The sequence below is a fragment of the Manis javanica genome, chromosome 6 (genome assembly GCF_040802235.1).
Source record: "Manis javanica isolate MJ-LG chromosome 6, MJ_LKY, whole genome shotgun sequence".
Lineage (NCBI taxonomy): Eukaryota > Metazoa > Chordata > Mammalia > Pholidota > Manidae > Manis > Manis javanica.
This window is the reverse complement of record NC_133161.1, coordinates 43,346,371-43,370,652: the sequence shown is the minus strand read 5'-3', so window position 1 is coordinate 43,370,652 and position 24,282 is coordinate 43,346,371. Positions and strand designations below refer to the sequence as shown.

The 24,282-nt window shown below is 38.9% G+C and overlaps 1 protein-coding gene across 4 annotated transcripts in view; it reads left to right on the top strand.

Annotated features, from left to right (window-relative positions):
- AVL9 (AVL9 cell migration associated) overlaps positions 1-14,085 on the top strand; it is a 73,795-nt gene extending 59,710 nt beyond the window's left edge. Inside the window, exons 16-17 of one of the 4 annotated variants that reach the window (XR_012132211.1) lie at positions 409-733; positions 1,687-5,001. Coding sequence is in view for 3 of the 4 variants with exons in the window: in XM_073238631.1 (XP_073094732.1) it covers positions 409-524 (116 nt within the window). In the remaining variant the exon portion in view is untranslated. Of the gene's footprint in view, positions 1-408; positions 5,002-9,378 lie in introns of those variants that run through there. The other 3 variants (XM_073238631.1, XM_073238630.1, XM_073238632.1) reach the window with 3 other exon arrangements.
- The last annotated feature ends 10,197 nt before the right edge of the window (positions 14,086-24,282 follow it).

Genomic DNA, 24,282 nt, shown 5'->3' with positions numbered 1-24,282 from the left:
AGCTTGGGTTTAGGGTACAGAATGCACATAGGACTTTGTCATCTCTGCAGATGATTCCATGCACAGCCAGTGCTGATAGCCTAGCACAGTGGATATTAAGGGAAGAGTTTGCTGAATACCTTCAGTATGCTTAGAAGAATGCTTAGAGATACTTAAGAGATACAGGTATAGATAGTTCAAGATACTTAGGAAAATAGGCTCTTATACCCAGAAATGATCCAGTTTCCTATTAGGTACTCCCTTGGAAAGGAATTGTTTGGAAACTAGAAACTTCAGTGATATTTTAGTAACTATTATCACATTGATGTGTTAAAGTAAATTAACATTTACTAATTAGCATTGGTCTTTCACTGTCTCTCAACAAAAGTGAAGACACTTTCCTTTTGTTTTTCTCCTCTTTCCATCCAGGCCAGTCAGTTGGAGGAGCTTTCTCCAGTGCCAAGACAGCTATGTCTTCGTGGCTTTCTACTTTCACCAGTTCCACCCCTCAGAGTCTCACTGAGCCATCCGATGGGAAGCCCTGAGCACGGCATCCAGCGGCTGCTGTTGCTTTCTTAGGTTAAGTGTTCCCTGTCTGTCTGCTGCTCCCAGACTGTTCCTCTCTATTGGCCACAGGTCCACAGCAGGGTACTGATTCGTCGAACTGTTTACATGGACGGTTGCCCTCTGTCTAAATGAATGTCGCAGGATGCAGAAAAATGAAATCACAACCAATGCAGGGATGGCTTTCCAGGTTGGGGTTTAAATTGACTACTTTTATTTCAGTCTGAGCCTGATTAAAACTCACAGTGAACCTTCAATGAATTTGAGTTCTGATACACATTTGTTTGCTTCAGAGTTTTTACTTTCGTAAATTTTGTCCTGTTTTGATGTTTGAATATCCAGATGGTCACTGTAATTTATATGTGCTAAAATTAAGTTATATTGCTATTTTAATTTCTCTAAAGCTGGCCCTAAAATGTGCTTAAAAAGTTAAAGGGCCATGCAGTCCAGGCCTTTGTTATTTTTTTGCTGAGTTATATGATGATTTTTTTTGTTTGTTGCTTTTGTGCCCCAAAATAGATTTATCGATTCACTTCCACCTGGAAACGTGAAAGAGGTGGTAGTTCTGAGTATGGAGTGTTTTGTTTCATGTTTTTAATTTGTTCTTTCCCTGTCCGAAACACTTGCTTTGAGATGTCAAAGAGTGTCACTCTGCTTTCTTCTCTTCTTTCTCTTAGGTGTGCAGAGAACTAGCATAGTGACAATGACAGCGGTATAGCAGTGTTTGAGCAGCTTAGCCTGAATGTATATTTAGGGCAAGACTTTAAAAGACTTCGATGTTAGTTCTGGCAGCTCTAGTCACGTTGCAGTCTTTTACAAGGATTTTTTTTAACCTACAGTTTGTGCCTTCTGTTTCTTCGTTTGAACAGTTTTCCATTGGGTGTTTACAGGCCTACAGGTTTTTTTCTTAGTCTTCCTCTTCAGAAAGCTCTTTACGGCTCTTGGCCTTTCTAATTCCCTGATGGAAAACCCTCCTCTAATCAATCCCCAACCCCTTCTAAAAGTATTTATAAAAGAAAAGCAAGAAGATACATAAATAGAAATCTCATTTTAGATCACATTTATAAATGCAAGAGGCAAGAGAAGAAAACTACAGCCATGACATCAGTCATGTTTCATAAAGGACATCTGGTTTCATTTTAGACGTGCACATGTGTGCTATCTACTGAAGATTTTTACACAACTGGACCTCATGTATCTGCCATGCTCAGCTGTCATTTGCTTTTCAAGGGGACTTTGGATGGGTGTTCTCAGGGAGTACTTACAAGGGACAGACTGCTTTTTCAAAGGCTACTTGGAAAATACATTGTGAGTATAATCTACATATGATATAGAAAGTATTGGGGAAATAAGGGTCCTAGTTAAGGAGGACACTTGGTTATACTTGATGTATCACTTAAGAAATGTTTGTGTGATAAGGAAATCCTTCTAAAGCATGTGAAATGGACATAGGGACATAATATATAAATATTCCCAGAATTTCCAGTTTGTGTTTTAACACAAGTCCAACAAATCTAAATGCATACTTCCACTTGAGCGTAACTCAAGAATTCAGTGATGATAAATTAAAGGGCTTATTTTCAGAACTCCATTCTACTCTGCTAGGAAAATTAACCTTCTCAGGAAATAGTATTTGAAGAGAAGAAAGTAATACCAAACCAAACCTTTTTAAAAGGTACTTTAATCAGTGTTACACTGAAACCATAAAGAATTCATTCTAACATCATGTTGTTTTGTGAGACTACGTCATTAGCTGGAGTGTGATAGTGTATTTGTGTGCAGTTGTTACCTTTCACCTGCTAGAAGTACACAGTGCTCAGGGCACCAGGAGGGCCAGCTAGCACGCTGCAGGTCATCCTTTAGTTTGCCTGGTTTGTATGACTGGGGTAAACTCTCATCCCTCCCTCTTCGAAAGCAGCCCAATCCATGCTTTGGAAGCCCACTGAAATAAAAACATTTACATGACATTTAACTTTGCTCTAGTATCACTTATTTCCCATTTCAATGTACACCTCAGTTGAACTTTCTAGTAATGTTTCCCATTCAGAGTTCGACTTCTAAAGTGGTCGTTTAAGTGGCTTTCAGCATAAAATGAATTATCTCAGAAGAGAAATTTTATCATAGAAATGGTCAAAAGACTAACTGTAGTTCCTTTGGGTTCTGGGAGGTGTTGGAGTTTTTAGGGAGCTTAGGCTGTTGAGTTGTTGGCAGGAGCCATGGGGCAGCCAGCATGGTTGAAGTCAGGAAGCCTGGCCCCTTGTCCTATGTCGCCTGTGTGCTTCAGGCTCAGATTCCAGGCTCCAGCTGAGCAGCGGGACCCAGAGCGGTTGCTTCGCTCTAATCACCAGCTCAGTGAGCCATTGGAGCCAACAGTGGGCCGTCTTTGGACATATCCCTGGGAAAGGTGTGTGTTTCAGCCACAGTTGCTCCAGTGCTTTTGTGTCTAGTACTGAGTATTTATAAGTAGGCCTGAGGGAGCAAGGGTCAGCCAGGCTTTTCAACATGTGCCAGGCACACAGACTGCACCCCTTGCTTGGTGGCGACTTAAAAGTAGTGTTTGCAAACAGTTTCTGGCATACTTAAATTCCTACTAGGTACTGTAATGACAGTGATACTGGTAAGGAAAAGAGAGTAAACCTACCACATCCTAAGCTAGGTGAATAGAAAATGCTGTATGTCAAAGTAAAGCTTAGAATCATTGTGCCATATGCATTTAGCTCACATAAACCAATACGAATGGTCTGTCCCCAAGTCCATCACTGATTTGATTTACTAGCCCCAAGCCCTTAAACAATTCTTCCCTACTTTTTGCTTTAAGAAACACAGCAACAATACCTTTGGGCAGCAAACCAGACCTATGACAGGATTTCTTCAACCTTATCTTGCTTTCTTAGTTCTATATTAAGCGTTGAATATATATGTGTGTGTGTGTGTCACACACACACACATATATAAAATCATTTACTTGGGAAAGGCAAGGAGAATGCAAATTAGGAAGGGAGAGAAGTGAGAAGTTGCAAGGCTGAGGACCAAGGTACTTACAACCTAAATGAAAGTATTTTGAGAGCAGTATTTAACATGCTAAAGGTTGTAAGAATTATTTTGCAAAGAAGTTTGTATTTTAATCTGCTAGTTACAAGTTTTAAAATGAAGCTATAACACTGTCTCCCTAGCTGGCAGGTTTTGTTCTTATTTTATGTTTTGTGGAAGTTATACTGGTCTTTTTCCCTCCAGGCCTAGTGATGAGTCAGGATAAGGGGCCAGTGGACTGATGCCTAAACCACATGAACTTTTACATGCTTCAGCAGTTTGGGGAAGTAGTCCATTAGGATGGTTGCTGCTAAATGTTGCCTATTATTTTATCAGGGAGTTGACTGGGTCTCTTGAAATGACATTAGCATTTGCATGCTCTGATTGTTTGATCGGAGGTGGCAGGGCATTCATGGCCTTTCCACCCGATTCCTTGGTAGCCTTTAAACGGGATGGGTAGCCCTAGTTTCTAGAAGATGATTGTCATTCCATATAGCACATTGTGCCACTAGGAAATTTTTCATTCCAAGTCTTTGGACTTCATAACATTAGAATTGTTTTTCCATAATTTCCAGCATTCCATAAATACTCATCAAGACAAAGAAAAGCAATGTGGATCTTTATTATTTCCATATAAATAACTTCAGTACCCATGACTTCCTGCTTTAATATGGAGAAGAAACTAGCTCCCTTGTATGGTAACTCCAAAACTAAAAGATTGTACAAGTATAAGGGGTTGACTGACTGTATTTTGTAAGATGCTAATGCATTTGTATTTCTGTGCTGTTCTAAAGTTTACCTTTTTACTCATATTAATTAAAGATATAGAAACTATATATTTAAATCATGTAAATGGGACACTATTTAGGGATTTTTTCCGATCTTCCATCAGCTTCTCAGACACACATAGTATGCTGCTCAAATTTTTTTGTGTGCAATATAAACATTTGAACATTTCAGTCAGGTATTGAGCCAAAAAGGGTAACTGAGGTTTTTATAAGCTTCTGTGCTTTGCTTGAAATATTAATCATTTATAGCTGAAAATATAGGATCAAGACGTATGTATTTCAGGCCACTTGATCATTGGTTCCTAAATTTAGGAAACATTTGATTAATGAGTTGGTGAAGGCATTTAATAGTTACAAAAATAGTTTAAGTATCTGAGATTAAAGGCTTTCTATAAACCCTTTCTAAGAAAATTTAGCTTAGGAATCTTAGAAATTTTTTTCTGAGGAAATTTAGCTGTGACACATGTTTTGATCAGAAGTGTAGTGTCTCTTTGCTCTAGTAGTTTTATAATTTGTACTAGTTCTTTGTTTCTTAAAAATGTTAAAATTATAAATCATGTCTAATCATAGTGAATTGTAAACCTTCTACTGTACTTTAAGAAAAAATGAGAATAAAATTATACCATTGTCTTGCATACAATTGTACTTGGCCTGTCTTTGTGGAAGTACCCCTCATGTTGTCAGTGTGGTTTCTAGCCTGCTTCACAGTTGGACAACAGAGCCAGCTTGATATATTAAAAATTCAGCACACAGGAAGAACTAGAGGACTCATTGTTCATTTAGTCTCTCAGTTTGGCACCTCCATTTTTAAGGGATGACTCCCACAGGAAGAGCCCTTTAGTTTGTGTGGAGTGCTGAGTGCTTGAGACCCCACAAAGTACAGGCAGACTGAGGTTGGTCACCCTCACTAACAAATCCCCAGGGAAGAGGACATTGTCATTAGCAGCCCATTTTTCCGCCTGGACTGGGAAGCTTCAAAATAGCCCTTGACATTTCCACTGAAGACTTCCTAGCACGTTTTCTTATATCTATTTCCATGTACTATGGTTTTCTTACAGCCACTCTACAAACAGAAGCTGTGTGATGTGCTTCACAGAAGTGGACAAATTTTTTTGTCCCCTGGGAAAGTGCGCCTCCTAGAGTGCTGGGTTAAGTTTAAGATGCCGATGTTCTCTGACACGGACCTTTACTGGCCTGGCACTGCTGAGGTGACCTGGGGACAGTACAGCTCTGCACTGCTGGCATCTCCCCTTTTCAGAGGACTTGTTCCTGCTGGGCTCTGGGCCCTGCCGCCGTGAGGTGATGGTTCCACGTTTCCAAGGTCAGAGCTGCCTGTGCTTTACTCTGATAAGATGGGAGTTGTACTTACTGCATCTGGTATCATCTAGAAGAAGTGTGGCTATGGAGCCAGTTTTTTCCAAGGAACAACCCTTCATGAAGAGTTTACCTCTGCCTGGGTTTAATCTACATTGGATTGGGAAACACACTCGGCAGGACTGATCTGTCCAAGTTCATGATGGATAAATCCACAACTGGCCTTTAAGATAACATGGCTGAAAGTCCACTCCAGTTGAGGCGGCTGAGGTCTAGTCACTCAGCACACATAGACATACTTTATATGATCGTGGAGTCCGAAGCCAGGGAACCACCCAAGGCAGGAGATCAGAATGGTTATGCTTGTTCTTGATCCCATTAGCACCTGCATTTAACATTGCTAGTATTTCAATGCAAAAACTAAGACTAAAATATTTTTAAATCTGTGTTCTATCCTTCACTGGATCTGGCTACACTCCTGGAGCCCATAGATGTGGACTGGGAGTGTGAAAAAATGGAGAATAGTTGATCATTGTTGAAGCCAGGTGATGAGTGTGTAGGGGTTCATTAGACAGTTCTGGTTTTGTGTGTGTATGAGAATTTCCATAGTGAAAAGTTGAAAACTTCTTGCCAGCTATTAGCTCTCTCGCTAATGAAAAGACTGTACCCCAGCACCACCAACACTCTTTAGTTTTCCTGTTTATTTCTGCACAGGCAGTTCTCTCTAATAGTCATAGAGAATTTTTAAAGCCTTTGGTCAGGCTTTGGCATCAGATCAGTGTGTCTCCCAGTCCTGTTCTGACCTTGTGTGGTTCCAGTCACTTGTCCTTGTAAAGCAGAATCTAGAGTTCATTTTTTTCCCTACAGTTAGCTTTGGAATGGAAAGGCTTGAAAAGAGAAAATCACTTTCTGGAAGTTTGTTATTCAGTCGTAAGTTCTCACTCTTCTCAGTAACATGTCTCAATTCCATCTCTTTCTAGCTTCACTTAAATCATTTCCAGTATATTGTGTCTGGCCTAAACTGGTTTCCTTATTTCCAGTCCACCCTACCCACCACACCTAGACTAACTCCCTAAAACATGAGGGTATTCTCCGTTGTCACTTCACTGCATGGTAACCCCCTGTGTCTGCTTACTGCCTACGGAATGAAGTTGATTCCTAAGTCAGAACTCAGGACCCACCACCCAGCAATTCATGCCCCTTTAGCTTCTCCACTGATGCCCTGACCTCCACAAGACCCTGGCCAGCTTAAACCTTTGCTGTTGTTGTCACTTTCCCACATCTCTAGTTGTTGGAGACGCTTTATTAAGACAACCTGCAATCAAAGGAAGACCCACCTCCAGCCTGTCTTCTGCCTTAAAGTCTCCTCTGCGGCCACTCTTGAGTTCTTCTGAAAATAACTCAGTGAATACTGTATAAATTTCCCTGTCTTAGAAATTTGCAATTATTTTAAGAAAGGGACAGACAACTTAAGTGTGAAATACACATACAAAAAAGATCAGGAAATACATATATTACATTAAGGAGAAAGCAACCATTCATGCGACCACGACTCAGGTAAGAAATAGGATGTTGCCAGCACAGAGCAAGTCCCCCCTCTGTTGTTCCTGGATCACAACTTTTCCTATGGTACTCTGATTTTTGTCAGTTCTTTATAATTTTACCTCCTTCCTCCTATATATGTGTCCCAAACAGCAAAGTTTATTTTTTGTCTGGTTTTGAATTTCTGTAAATGGAATCACACCATTTGTATTTTGTCTTTTTCTGCCTAATTTTGGTTTTTAGGAGATGATTCTCTTTGCTTTATAATACTATTCCATTGTACGGCTCTTTTATCCAGTCCACTGTAAATGAACATTGGCTGTTTCTGGTTTGGAGCAAATGTGAACAGCAGGGCTGCTGACCATCCTAGTATGCATACCCCACTACTCCTATGCACGTTTCTCTATGGTGTAAATGTGGGAGCGAAAGGGGGGATCCTGGAAATATGTACATCTTCAACCTTTTTAGTTAATGCCCCCTTGTTTTTCCAAGTAGTGCTACCATTTAACCCTCACACCAGCAGGGCATGAGAATGTCAATGTTATTCAACATTGTCTCCAGTGCTTTGTTATCACCAGGAATTTTATTTTAATATTTGGTCATCTGGTAGGTGTGAAATGGGATCTCATTGTGAGTTTTAACTTAAATTTCCTTAGGTACTAATAAGGTTGAGTACTTTTTCTTTTATTTATTGACCATTTGGATTTCCAGTTTCATGAATGCCTGTTCAATTCTTTTCCCCATACTTCTTTTTTTTTTTAGTTTTTTAAGTTGATTGATATACACTCTTATGAAGGTTTCACATGAAAAACAATGTGGTTACTACATTTACCCATATTATCAAGTCCCCACCCATACCCCAATGCAGTCACTGTCCATCAGTGCAGCAAGACGCCACAGATCCACTATGTGCCTTCTCTGTGCTACACTGTTCTCCCCGTGATGCCCCACACCATGTGTACTAAACATAATACCCCTCAATCCCTTCTCCCTCCCTCCCCACCCACCGTCCCACACCTCTCCCTTTGGTAACCACTAGTTTCATTCTTGGAGTCTGCTGCTATTTTGTTCCTTCAGTTTTGATTCATTGTTATACTCCACAAATGAGGGAAATCACTTGGCACTTGTCTTTCTCCGCCTGGCTTATTTCACTGAGCATAATGTCCTCCAGCTCCATCCATGTTGTTGCAGTTGTTTCTTTTGGCCAAATAGTATTCCATTGTGCATATGTACTTCTTCTTTATCCATTCATCTACTGATGGACACTTAGGTTGCTTCCATATCTTGGCTATTATAAAAAGTGCTGCGATAAACATAGGGGTGTATATGTCTTTTTGGATCTGAGAAGTTGTATTCTTTGGGTAAATTCCAAAGAGTGGATTCCGGGGTCAAATGGTATTTCTATTTTTAGTTTTTTGCTTTCCACATATTGCTTTCCACAGTGGTTGAACTAGCTTTCCACAATGGTTGAACTAGCTTACATTCCCACCAGCAGTGTAGGAGGGTTCCCCTTCCTCCACATTCTCACCAGCATTTGTTGTTCTTAGTCGTTTTGATGCTGGCCATCCCCATACTTCTATTAAATTGTCTGTTTCTTACTTGCTTGGGTTTTTATTTTAATTTGGTATATGTGTGTGTATGTATTCTGGATACTATTTCTTTGTTAGTTTTGTGTATTGCAGATGTCTCATCCTGTGACTTACCTTCATTTGTGGTATCTTTTGATGAATGGAGTTCTTAATGTCGTGGAATTTATCTTTCCTCTTAGAGTAGAGGAAATCCTATTTTTTTGTATCTTTAAATTAAACCTTTCTACCTCCAGGTCATTGAAATATTCTCTGTAATCTTCTAGATGTTTTTCAGTTTTGCCTTTAACACTTAAGATCTTATCCACCTGGAATTTCCTCTTTAGAGTGGGAGTCGAATTGCCTGCCTCACGGGGCCCCTGCTGCCATGGCTAGGAAGTTTTGGCACTTCTGATTTTGTCAAGTAAGGACTCTTCTTAAACTACCTTCTGTTATCACTATCACTTCATACAAAGATGTTTTAATACCAAAATAATGGGAGGAGGATAGGGTAAAGGAAAATCCTTTAAATCAAATGATTAACTGTCAGAGTTATACTAGTTTAATTTGTTCTTATTTTTCTCATTTTATTACAGGTCCTGCCAAAGATTTGCCCCAGCACCAGTTCATGGAGATGGATGAAGGAGCCTCATGTTTTACTCTGAAGGGCTGACCTTCCCCAAGTACTAACCATCACATAAGACATCGGGTGTTTAACAGAACTATCCTGAGTAGCCACAAACCCAAGATAATGAACACGGTACCAGAGACTCACACGGCACCAGGGACCCAAGATTTGCCTTTCTGGCTACTTGCACTGGGAAGTTACTCCAGACTAACCAAAATCCCTCGTGTTCTATTTTTAAGCACTGCCTTCTATTTGTATTTGAGTGCCCACTATGTACACCATAGTACATGCCACACACACACACACTTCCTGGCTGCCTTAGAGTTCTTGCCGTTTGGCAGGGGAGGTGGGTGGTTACCACAGAGGGTAGAGGGTGGAGTCGAGGGTAAGCCAGGGTGTGCTCAGGTGCATCACTGTGACCACCTGCTTTCCAACAGGGACGAGTTCAAGGCGCTTCCCCTGAGAGCCTCAGCCAAGACCTGAAGGCTAAATGACCACTTTGGGGGTGAGGTAGGGAGTGAGAAAAGAGGTAGTAGAATATGAAGGCTCTAAAGCCTAGCGGTACGGCACCGGCACAAGCACAAGCACAGGCACAGGCACGGGAGCAGCGGACATTCTGTAATGCAGCTGGAGGCTAAATGGCAAAGGGGGACAGGCAAGAGATGAGGCTGGAAACCCAGCCAGGTCAGGGTGGGGAGAGCACTGTCAGCCGGGCAGGAGAGTGGGGACTTGATCTAAAAGGCCATAGGAGAGCCGAGAAGGGCTTCCCTGGGGGCAAGTGGTGGGTTGGGTGCTACATTTTGGAAACAGTTCATTCAGAAGGAAGTTCCCATCCCCCCGCATTCATGCTGCCCTTGCTATAAATTTCCTGATGTTTCTCTGAACACAAAGACCACCCTTTTCCCTTCCTCAGTGGCCCAGTCTCACAACTTTCCTCTGATTTTAAGTCACATTTGCCCCAAATGATAGGCCCAGGAGCAAAACTCCTATGACAGGGCCCTCAGTCAGAAAGGAGGCACTGTGAGAGCATGTGTTTTCCTCTCATTTCACGAGAGACTAGATTAATGGGGTTTGTCAATAAAAAGCAGCTATAAAGTGACTGGACGGGACAGGGATAGCATGGAGGACCCTTGAGTATCTGCTTAAGTTACTCTTTTTGGCAAAGTAGAGACCCAGGGGACAGATGCCACCAATGCTATGCTGTTTAAACTTGAGTGAAACTCACTTTTTCTTAATGTAAGTCACAAGCAGGAAGGAAGTACTCTGTATATTCAGAAAGCCCATCTGCAGTTAACATCTGGATTTTCATTTATACTCAATCTAATCCATGGATTTTTTTTTTTTTTTTTTTGCTAAACCCTATGAACCATATGCTTGCTTGTGGGGATAATGAGGTCAGAGTAGGACAATGGAGAATTTGAGAAGTATCCACCTGCCCCTCCTGGCTTTGCCCTAGAAATAGTCACCCAGCAGCCCTTCCTAGAAACCACTGAGGCAGAAGTTAGCCTACACTATTCTCAGCTACATTAATCCTGAATTGGTTCTTTGTACAAGACCATCCATTTGACACCAAAGCTTCCGTATCCTCACTAGGTCATTCACTCCCCACTAATGCCTTGAAAATGGAATTCCCAGGTAGTTTTAATAGATGAAGATGAATATTTTTTGAAGATGAATATTTTGGTCATTTAAAAGCATAAGGCAAGGCCAGCAGGACTGGAATTTTTTAATCTTGCCTATTTTACAGTCTTAAAGTGTGTTTTCCTATTAAGTGATAGAGCCCTCATTTTGAGACTTGAAGTTTAAAACATTTTTATTTTGAGTGCCATTAATTCCACCCTTTTGAGTACCTGGGCCTAATAAATTCTTAGAATTTTTCTGTTGGGGCCTTGGAAATGAAGGGTACTAGTGATTACTGGCTAGAAAACATGTTTGTTTCCTTTTAAGTTATCAGGTTAAATCCTGTGACTGTTCTCCCTTGAAGACAAGGCTAATGTTCCCAAAGTTTCTAATACAATTCCTAGGCAACAGGGAATGGGTCTCTTACTTGCACAGCATTGTTTAAAGTGCATAGAAGTCAGCCAGAGTATATGCTGAAGTATAGTATAAAGGTGTTAGAGAACTGAAATGGTCTGTACATCAGACAGAAAAATGTGTTAACCTACAACCTGACAGCTGGAAACATAGCTCCCCTCTGCTGCAGCCCAGCAGGACTAAGTAAAGATTTACTCAGCACAAGACCACTTACGATGGGGTGAGGTGTCATCTGAGGTCTCGAAGACAAGAGATCTACTCAGAAAGTTGATGTAAAGAATGTGATGAGTGTCTTGAGAGGTCAAGTAATGTGCTGTGGCAGTCCTTTCAGCTGGGGCAATCAGAGAAGACTTCCTGGAGGAAGTGGCATTCACGCTGCTCCTTGAGCGAGGATGGTAAGATTGTGAAGAAGGAGCAGATTTTCAGCCCACCCTAGAGGCACCCATGGCCTGTGTTGCAGGAGAGGAGCAGGTCAGAGTGTGTAAAGCTGTGGGAGTGAGTAAGGAGTGGTGATAAAGGAGAAGTAGGGAAGAAAATAGTCTGGGGGCGCATAAGCCAGAAGGAACCTGAGCATAGAAATCACTCCCAAGGTTACTCTTGGTGAGAATACAAGGATTAAACAAAAAAGAATGAGGCGGGAGAAAACTCCTAATAGCAGATACAGGAAGGAAAAGAACTGCTGTCGGGGTCATCTGTATGTTGAGGACTTGTGTTAGATGAGATGACTGCCTTTCCAGGGTCAGGAGTACAAAATATCTTCCATCAAGAAACCTGGAAAGTTTTGGAAAATGCAGTTATTTTACATCATCTTCCCAAACAAAAACATTTTGAAAATAAACAGTTTATTTTCTTTAGGGACCAAAAGGTATTTTATCCACTTTCAAGCTGAGACCGATTTCAAAGCCAAGCATAGTGTTGATTAAAATCAACTATTTCACTTTATCTAGGTAGTTACATAGGTATACACATAGTTAAGGTGAAGTTGTACACGTAAGATGTATTAAATTTTTTAAAACCATAAGCCCAGCCATTTCAAAATGTAATTTAGGTAGGCATGGTCAATAGAAGGAATATGGTTTGCATTTCTCAGGCACATCTTTCAAGAAAACTGCAAACCCAAAAAGGCTGGATCTGTGACAAGCGAAAATTACAAAAAGGTACCTGCATTTTCCATTTAGTAGACTTTGGCAACAGTAATTAGCATCACCTTTTGTAGTTGCTCAGGGCTTTATAATTTACAAGTTAGGGCTCCACAGATTGGAGGTGGATGGGCTTGGGTTTGAGGTAGATTTAGATATGAACATGTAGATGCATTTCTTTGTGTTTATATTTATTGTCCATCTTCCCCTAGAGAATGTGAAGAGGGATTTTTTTAATTTATTCTCTGCTGTGTTATCAGAGACTAGACCAGTGCCTGGCATGTAGTAAGCACTTAGTAAACATTGGATGAATGAATGGACAGACAGTTCTGATTTGTAACTGGGGGACAAGGGAAAAGTTTTATGTAATTAAAAGACAAAGAGTCACAATCCACAGACAGAACAGAGGAGAATGAAGAGAATGGTGAGTGTCTGGGGTTTGAGGAGGGGGGGACCAGAAATGAGTAATGAAATGGGATATAAAAAGGAAGCATGAACTTAATGCATATTCAAAGTAGCATTGTATCTGATACATGGTTAGCTCTGAACACACATTTGCTATTACCCTTATTTTTTATTATATTAACAATTGAAGAGATTTGTATGAATTTTTAATGAATGTGTAAGGTATAAAGTATAACAATAAAATGAACACTCCACCATCAAACTTAGGATGGTGTTTCTCTTCCCTCTGAGCCAGGAAAGAGATGGGCAGAGGCAAGCTGAAATGCAGAGGCTTGTTGAACTCCTCCCACATGGACCTCCTCCCGTGGGCTTCCAGTCCAATCTCTACCTCCCTTTCATTTATTTACTAGGAGAAGATTTCTGTATACAGAGAACCCCAAAAGGTGAAGGGAGAATACAGTCCCTACATTCTTGTGTGACCTTGGGCAAGTTAAAAAAAAAAACTTCTCTGGACCTATGTTCTAAAATAGGAGTTGGATCAGTGGTTTTCAAATACTCTTAGTTGGGAAACTGCTCAAACAAAAATCTTACCCCAGAAGAAAGAGTAAAACTGCTCTGACTGAAGTGGACACGTTCCCTGGTACCTGGCCATTTATTCCTTCCTTTCTTAGGTCTCCATGACTCAGTGCTTCCAGTACTATGCCGAGCTCCCGCACTCCAACACGGTTCTTCTTTGTATGTGTTTGAATGTTAAGCTAACACTTGTTTCATTGCTTTAAAAGATGCACTTTTAAGAAGCACAGCCCATGAAGCAGGAGGGAATGTTTTTTGGCCCTGCGCCCTGATTAGGAGAGCATCTAATGCATTTTAAATGGACATGATCCCATCCTAAGTTTGACTAGCATTCCATTCCTAAGAGTTAATACCAAGGAAATAATCCAAAAGGAAGCAAGAGTTATGTGCATGGAATTCTTTGTCATAGCATTTTTCATCAGAACAAGTAATGAAAACCTGGGAACAACTGACACAGAACGACTGAGTTACAATACTTAAAGGTTGATACTAAGAAGTACAATGCTCACTGTAATCTTAGCTGTTCAAACTATCACTGTGAAAAGTGGGGTAATATGGAGAAGAAAATGCAGAAACAAAATTATACAAAAGAAGGCAGTGCACGGGGGTGGGGGTGGGGAGAGTAATCCAACTTGCTTCCCTCTGCATTTCTTCCTCCTTCCTGGGCCTTGTCTTGGTTTCTCCCACAGTGCTAAAGAACATGGAAAAACAAGTGCATTTATGAGGTCAGTGACGCTACGGTGATTTTCTTCTGCTTCTGAACTGTTACTCTGTTGGAGGGAGGGGGCAGAATCTAAGCACAGATAGAGGCAAAGAAGACACAGCATATAAGTAAAAGCCTCTCAGCCTTTCATATAAGCCAGTGCCTTTTTTCCCCTTTGGGCCCTGAATACATCTCCCTCACCATCCTTGCTGTTCTGGGGTAACTCTGGTTGTGTAATGAACTAAGAGGATAGGAGCCTAGCACAGTAGGAGGCACTTGATGAGTACTGTAACATGAAGAGAATCTTCCCTTACTAAAGCAAGGCTTTGTGGTTATGGCTTACCAAGAAGCACAATGTAACAGATGTACTCAAACAGCAAAAGGAACTAAGAAAGCAGCGCTTCCAACTATTTCTGTTTTATGAAGTGTTTGGCAAAACTGTAAAAGGATATTTAGTATCAAAAAAAGTAGGCCAAGGGTAAGAAGAACTCTTCATACCCAGGAGAATTCAGCTGACCAAATGAAGTCTGATCCAGAATAAACAGTTCTCATCTGGAAATCTAGCAGTTCCAGAAAGTGCTGTCCAAGAGGAAAAAGGCCCACGACGCTGCTTTGCCTAATTATGTAATGCTTTAGGGAAGACGGAGGAGGTGCCGTCGTCTCAGTGTGCATGGGTGAGATCAAGTGTGAGACGAAAGATTTCTCAGGCTTCAGAGAAGGCTGTTTGAAGGGAAACCGTACTCACGTGCCCTTTCCCATGAACTCGACCAACCTCAGCCAGTTTCCCCCTGTTCACCCAATGTTCGAAGCCTAAAACAAGGTTTCTATTATCAAATCCCTCCAATAGAAATAACTATCAAATAGTCACATGAGTGGCACTGCAAACGAAGGAACTCCTTGAAAATGAAACTGAAGTTAGCTACTGCGAACAGGTCAAGACCATTGATGTTTGTGTTTTATCAGGAAAAGCTTTATTATCTTTCCCTTAGAAGTCACTTAAAAATATCAGACAAATTAAATTCCAGATGGTAAGAAGAAACTAAAGTATAACTTACTTTCTCCAACAGATTGTAAAAATCCAGGCTTCAGATTGAGAGCAGGCACCTTAAAGAGATAATTGTGCACCTTAAAGAGATAATTGTACACCATGTTCATAGCAGCACTTTTCACAAAAGGGGTGGAAGCAACCTAAGTGCCCATTTATGGATGAGTGGATAAAACAAAATGTGATATTATTCAGCCTTAAAAAGAAATTCTGACACATGCTATAACATGGATGAGCCTTGAAGACATTATGTTAAGTAAAATGAGCTAGTCATAAAAGGACATATACTGTCTAATTCCACTTATATCGAGTGCCCAGAATAAGACAGATTTCACAGAGACAATAGAATGGTGGTTGCCAAAGGCTGGTGGAGAGGAGGCACGGGGAGTTATTGTTCAATGAATGCGGTTTCAGTTTTGCAAGATAAAAGCAGTTCTGGCAATGAATGGTGGTGATGGTTGCACAGCAGTGAATGTACTTAATGGCACTGAACTGTACACTTAAAAATGGTTAAGATGGTAAATTTTATGTGTATTTTACCACAGCTTTTTAATATGCAGGCTTGATTCCACAGATCCTTTAATGATGGGAAAGTGCCTCATTTTATGTTTTCTACTTTTACTGGAGGTACTATGCAAATTATTTTCTATATATGTTATTTTTGCTAAATAGAGGATTCTGTTACATCCTGTAAAAAAATTAATCTATATTACTTAATACATAGAAGTCAGCCTAATTAATCGTAAGGACATTATTCTTTCTGCAACAGTTCCAGTGAACCCCTTCCAAGGCCTCATACCAACAAACTCCATGGGACAATACTACATCTTTTAACCATCAAATGGAAATTAATAATTTTTGTTTCACGTATTCATCCAATAATAATACTTATTAACAAATATTAAATAATTGCTGCATGTCAGAAAATATGCTGACAACTTTAACATGTAATATGTATTTAATAATTATATTAGTAGAAATTATCCCCAATTTTGAGAGGAAAAATTTGAACTGAGGTTAGAACTCAAATTCAGATAGTATATAATCCACTACACCCAAAAAGACCACAGAGCTGTACAACTGGAAGAGACAGTTGGAATCTTCAGGTTCAACCCCTTCATTGTTGTTTACCTTATCATGGAAAATTTCAAGTATGTGCAAAAGTAATCAAAAAAATATATAATAAATCTCTTCATACAGTATATAGTAAACCATTCAGCTTCAGTACCACCCAGCTTCAGTAGTGACCAATTTATAGTCATTCTTATTTCATCTTTACCCTCACTTAGTTTCCTGCCTCCCCAAGAATTTTTGTTTTAAACTTTTTATTTGGAAAGTATTTCAAGTATACATGTATGTTGCAAAAGTGAAAACAGTAAAAACAAAAACACTCATTACCCTTTACTCAGATTCATCTATTATTAACATTTTATTCCACTTGCTTTATTTATATGCCTTTCTCTCTCTTTTGCACACACACACACACACACCTTCCCTGACACACTCTTTTTTCTGAGCCATTTTAGGGTAGGTTACAGACATCATGGTCCTTTACCCCTATATACTTCATTGTGGGTTTCGTAAGAATAAGGATATTCTCTTACAGACCATAGTACAGTTATAAACTTCAGCAAATTTAACACTGATTCAATAATTTTATCTACTGTATAAATTTATATTCCGATTTTGTCAATTGCATTCTTTATAGTGTTTCTTTCCCAATTTTGTCAATTGTGTTCTTCATAGCATTTCTTTTCCTGCTAGCACAGAATCCAGTTTGGGCTCGCATGTTGCATTTAGTTGTCAGCCTCTATTTCCAGAACCTTTGTCTTTTATGACATTGACATTTTGTAAAAAAACACAAACCCCGCGTTCTTTTTTTAATAAGATGTTCCTCCTTTGGGGTTTGTCTGTCATTTCCTTATGATTAGATTCAAAATATGCATTCTTGACCAGAATACTACCTAGATGATGTGTCCCTTTCAGGATATCATCTGGAAGCATATGATGTCCCTCTGCCCTTTATTAGTGATGTTAATCTTGATCACTGGTCAAGGTTGTTGCCCAATTGCATCACTGTACAATATTCTTCCCACCCCCTCACAAATGATAAACAGTTTGTGGGGAGACACATTAAGATCATGCCAAGATTCTACTTATCATAAAAATTTCCCCTTGATTTAGCATCTGTGTTTAGTTACCTAATGCATAACAGATTGTGCCAAAACTTAGTGGCTTAAAACAATAAATATTTATGATCTCAGGCAGTTTATGTGGATCAGGAAATTGGCAGTGGCTTGCCTGGATGGTTCTGCATCAGGGTCTCTTGTGAGATTACATTTCAGCGATTGTCCAGAAAGTGCCATCATCTGAAGGCTTGCATAGGAGAATCCACTTCCAAGATGGTTCATTTACACCCCTGGCAAATTTGTGCTGGACCTGAGGAGGCCTCAGTTCTTTGTCACATGGACCTCTCCCTAGGCTTGTCTGCATGCCCTCATGACATGACACTGGCTTCCTCTAGAGCAAGTGATCCCTAAGAGAGCAAGGTGAGAGCATTGCCTTTTGTAACCTAGTCCTGGAAGTCACACGCTGTCACTTCCACTACAGTCTACTCATTATAAGTGAGTGACTAAGTCCAGCCCACATTCTACAGGAAGGGAATTAAGCGCCAACCCTTTTTTTTTTTTTTAAAAAGCTCCAGCTCTTGAAGGGAGAGTGTCACAGAATTTGTGGACATATATTAAGACTGTCACAGCAACCACTGATGATTCTTGCCTGATTCAGTCCTTAGCTACACAACAATGGTTTTCCAGCTATCCTGTATTATTTTTGAAGTAAATCCAAGCAGTATGATTCATCTGTAAATATTTAAGAATATGTTTCTAAAAGATAAATTTTTTAATCTTATAAACTAATAACTGAATATTATCAAGTAGCAAATCAGTACTTCAATTTCCATTTGTCTCAGAAATGCCATATCTTGTGAGATACAATTCACATGCCATAAAATTCACCCTTTTAAAATGTTCAGTTCAGTGGTTTATAGTACTTTCACAAAGCTGTACAATCATCACCATTGTTTAAATCCAGCACCCCAAAAACAAGTCCTATATCCATTAAAATCGCTTCCCATTTCTCACTCAGCCTCTGGCAACCACTAAGATGCTTTCTATGGATTCGTCTATTCTAGATAATTCGTATAATGGAATAGTACAATGTGTGGCCTTTTTTGTCTGGCTTCTTTCACTTTAGCATAAAGATTTCAAGGTTGATCCATATTGTAGCATGAGTAAGTACCTCAGTCCTTTTAATGACCGATTAATATTCCATTGTGTAGATATACTCCATTTGTTTACCCACTTTTTGGCTATTACAAGTAATGCTGCTATGAACAGTTGTGTACAAATTTTTGTGTGAAGCCACATTTATTTTTAGCTTGTTTGTTTGAATCAGGACCAAAATTAAGTCCACATATGCCATTAGTTGATAAATCTTTTAAGTCTCTGAAGTTCCTTCTCCACAACTATACTTTTTCCCCAGTTTGTTGAAGAAACTGGGTCAATTGTCCTGTACAGTTTTCCAAAATTTGTATTTTGCTAATTGCATCCTCTTGGTATAATTTAACATGTTCTTGTTACTTCATAAATTGGTAGCTGGGTATAGAGGCTTGGTGAGATTCAGACTTGAGGGAGGTAGGGGGCAAGATTGCATTACAGGTTGGCTGCTTTACTGCTAAAATAATGTCTAGGTGTCTCTCTCGCTTTGATATTAGCAGTCATTGACAATGCCCAGATCCATTATGGAATGAGTGATAGCCATTATGTTTTATTTGTTAGCTGGAATATGGTATATAAAATAAGCTATTTTATTACTGCAGGATTCAGTTTTTATATAAAAGGGCAGTGTTTGAGTATTTCCCTTTATTTACAATTTTCAAAATGAATTGGTTCATTATCATCTTTTAATAGTGATCAACCATGTGGTTTTTAAAAATGAGTTCATATTACAAATTCAATGAAATCCCCATCAAAATACCAATGACATTTTTCAATGAAATAGAGCTAACAATCCTAAAATTTATATGGAACTAAAAAGATGCTGAATAACCAAAGCAATCTTGAGAAAGAAAAAAAGCAAATGTGGGGGTATCATACTCCCTGTCTTCAAGCTATAATGCAAATCTACAGTAATCAAAAGAGTATGATACTGGCACAGGATCAGACCTATAGATCAATGGAACATAATAGAAAGCCCAGGAATAAGACCATGCATATATGGTCAATTAATATATGACAAAGGAGGCAAGAATATACAGTGCGGAAAAATGTTTCAATAACTAGTATTGGGAAAACGGCATAGAAATGCAAAAAAATTAAACTGGATTACTAACACCATACACAAAAGTAAACTTGAAATGTATTAAAGGCCTAAATATAAGACATGAAATGATAGAACTCTTGGAAGAAAACAGGCAAATCTCTTAAACCATAAGCCTGAGTAATTTTTTTCTGAATAAGTCTCCCTGGAAAAAGGAAACAAAAGCAAATTAAACAAGTGGACTAGATCAAACTAAAAAGCTTCTGTACAGCAAAGGAAACCGACAAAACAAAAAAGCAACCTATGGTATGGGATAATATATTCATAAATGATGTATCCTATAAGGAGCTAACATTCAAAGTGACTAAAGAACTCATACAACTCAACACCAAAACAACAACCCAATTCAAAAATGGGCAGAGGACCTGCACAGTCATTTTCCAAAGACATACAGATGGCCAACAGACACATGAAAAGATGCGCCACATCACTAATCCTCAGGGAAATGCAAGTCAAAACCACAATGAGTATCATCTCACACAGTCAGAATGGCCACTATCCAAAAGACAAAAAATAACAAGTGTAGGTGAGGATGTGGAGGAAAAGAAGCCCCTCCTACACTGTTGATGGGAATGTAAATTGGTGCAGCCTCTATGGAGAGTTCTCAGAAAACTATAAATAGATATACCATATTACCCAGTAATTCCACTTCTAGGAATTTACCCAAAGAAAACAAAAATCTCTGATTTGAAAAGATATATGCACCCCTATTTTTTTCTTTTATTTTTTTCTTAAGGTATCATTGATACACAATCTTATGAAGGTTTCACAAGAAAAACAATGTGGTTACTACATTCACCCTTATTATCAAGTCCCCCCCCATATCCCATTGTAGTCACTGTCCATCAGAGTAGTAGGATGCCACAGAGTCACTACTTGTCTTCTCTGTGCTACACTGTCTTCCCTGTGACCCCCGACACACCATGTGCACTAATCATGATAACCTTAATCCCCTTCTCCCTCCCTCACCCCTCCCCTTTGGTAACCACTAGTTCCTTCTTGGGAGTCTGTGAGTCTGCTTCTATTGTGTTCCTTCAGTTTTCCTTCATCGTTATACTCCACAAATGAGGGAAATCATTTGGTATTTGTCTTTCTCTGCCTGACTTATTTCACTGAGCATTATATCCTCTAGCTCCATCCATGTTATTGCAAATGTTAGGATTTGTTTCTTTCTTATGGCTGAATAGTATTACGGTGTGTATATGTACCACCTCTTCTTTATCCATTCATCTACTGATGGACACTTAGGTTGCTTCCATATCTTGGCTATTGTAAATAGTGCTGCAATAAACATAGGGGGGCATATGTCTTTTTGAATCTGAGAACTTGTATTCTTAGGGTAAATTCCTAGGAGTGGAATTCCAGGGTCAAATGGTATTTCTATTTTTATTTTTTTGAGGAACCTCCCTATTGCTTTCCACAATGGTTGAACTAGTTTACATTCCTACCAGCAGTGTAGGAGGGTTCCCCTTTCTCTGCATCCTCACCAGCATTTGTTGTTCCTAGTCTTTTCTATGTTGTCCATCCTAACTGGTGTGAGGTGATATCTCATTGTGATTTTAATTTGCATTTCCCTGATAATTAGCGATGTGGAGCATCTTTTCATGATATGCACTCCCACTTACAATAGCCCAGACATGGAGACAATCTAAGTGTTCCTTAATAAATGAATGGATAAAAAAGAAAAGATGGTACATATATACAGTGGAATAATATTCAGCCATAAAGAAAGAAATCCTGCCATTTGCAACAATATGGATGGGCCTGGTAGAGATTAGCCAGGTAGAGAAAGACAGATACCATATGATTTCACTTATTTGTGGAATCTTAAAAAAAAATGAACAAAATAGCAGTAGATTTATACACACTGAGAAGTAACTGGTAGTTACCATGGGGGAGGGGTTGGGGTGGGTGAAATAGGTGAAGAAGATAAAGTGGCACAAAATTTCAATCATAATATAAATTAGTCACAGGGATGAAAGTACAGCATAAAAAATAGTCAGTAGTTCTGTAACAACTTTCTGTGTTGACCAGTAGTTTGGGTAAATCAGTATGTTATATACTTGAAAACAATATAATGTTGTATGTCAACTATACTTAATAGATATATAAAATATCCAAAAATTTTTTAATACAATAAAAAAATACCATGTGTCAAAAACTAGCTAACCTGAGAGAAACATACTATACTCAAATTACTTTCTCCATTTTCTTTTTAAAAAATGAATTCATGGATTGGACATACTTAATATATTCTAATCCATTGAAATTATTTTTTATATATTTCAATTTTTTTTAATTCCCATATTGGTAGGAACATGAGTCCAATCTTTGATATTCATTATCTTAATGATTAATGATATTTCTTTTGATATAAAGTCCTCTTATTTAGAGTTTAATATTTAAAATAGTCTAATGGGTTTGCCACAACATGGATGGAGCTAGAGGGTATTATGCTCAGTGAAATAAGCCAGGTGGAGAAAGACAAGTGCCAAATGATTTCCTTCATTTGTGGAGTATAACAACAAAGCAAAGCTGAAGGAACAAAATGCAGCAGACTCACAGACTACAAGAAGGACTAGTGGTTACCAAAGGGGAGGGGTGTGGGAAGGTGGGTGGGGAGGGAGGGAGAAGGGGATTGAGGGGTATTATGTTTAGTACACATGGTGTGGGGGATCATGGGGAGAACAGTGTAGCACAGAGAAGGCAAACAGTGAACCTGTGGCATCTTACTACACTGATGACTGACTGCATTGGGGTATGGGGCGGGACTTGATAATATGGGTAAGTGTAGTAACCACATTGTTTTTTCATGTGAAACCTTCATAAGAGTGTATATCAATAATACCTTAATAAAAATTTTTTTAAAAGAATAAATAAATAAATAAAATAGTCTAATGGCATGCTTTTTCCAAATAAAAAGTGTTTGAAATTTTTCATGCTAATGTTTTAATTTCTGAAGAAGATAATGAGATTAAATATTAGTAGACCATTTCCAGGAATAAACATTGACATATTTTATAGTGGTATTCGTAGGAGGTTCAGTGGATTAAAGTGGTTTCCTTTATTAACTATTAAACAGCCAGCACCCTCATACAGACTATGGAATATCTTCAACATGAAGATACATGACACAACATGGGGTTGTTATTGCAAAAACAGCTACTTTCAAATACATACATTAATTTTTGCATTTTATGGCTCCCCCTGCAGAAACATTACTGGTAAACACCAGGAAAAATAAACTGCAATAAGTAAAGCATAAATGTATTATAATTCAGAAACTTTAATTTTCAACAAACTATTAATATATGTATCTTCCTCTTATTTGAGCTATTATTCTTAGTGTTGCTCCTGTTATCATCTCTTTGGCCAATGGTTCTCTTTTCGTTTTTCCCCTGTGGCCGGTATATCCTTACATGGCTGGGATCCAGGGATGGCTGCCAGCATGCATGTGTGCATGCACGTTCCCTCAGGTGTCAGGCCTTCCTGGCCTGTTGAATAGGGCCTGTCCTACTCAACCAGGCCATATTCCTGGGGCCTTTGCCTTCCCCACACTAGCTAGCCATTGAAGAGGAGGTTTGAATGATAACTATTATAAGACCCCATAAGGCCATGCTATCCTTATGGGCCCTGGAGCCTGCCCAGCAATCGTGAATCCTAAGTATCTCCTATTCCATGGAGCACACTAGTCAGGTCTGACTAATGGTTCTTGTTGGCTAGTTGGTTCTCAAATCTTTGATATGACTCCTAATAGTCTTTGATAGCTTCCTTGGTATCTGGTTTAAGATGTTTTAAGCTCCTCTGTACATTTCTTCCCCTGTATCTGGAATCAGCCTTTTCTCCGGGAATTCTTGTTTTTTTTTAGTATGCTAGGAATGGTCACTGCCATAGGACCGGTGATTGTTTCCAGGCCTGTTCAATAGTTTGGAGGAAATTTGTTTTCAGTTAAAATGTATTATTTCATATGGATATCTGCACTGCAAACTCGGAACCACAGGATTTTACTTATCTTTTATTTTACATCTCATTCTCCTTTCTATGGATTCTAAAATCCCAGTTTTAAAAAGATTCTAGTAATAGCAGTTACAATTATTCATCTTTTGTAACCTATTCATATGTTGTAATTCACAGTACATATACACACAATAGTCTCAGAATACTAATACCGATACTACCACTAATAACATAACTAAAAACAAAGAGTTTTCCTTCCCTTTTTTTTCCTCTTAGGGTTTATTCGATCCACTAGGAATGTACAAATTACTGTTTTAAATTGATTAAAATTTGGCGTGGTTTTACCACCCATTGGACATGAATTTAGACTCATTAGCTCCTTTGTAAAATGTTTAAATCTAATTTTGTTTTATTTACATAAAATATTACATAATTCCAAATCAAATTTACAAAACAAGGTATATTCAAAGAAGACTTTTTGTTTTATCCTTCATCCAGTTCTTTCCCTCTCCCTCTAATTAACCATTTAAAAATATTTATAATTTATTCTACTAAGCAAATTATAGATAATATACGTTTTACTGTACACACACACTTTTCTCCACTTTGCTCTTAATATATTCTGGACATCTACTA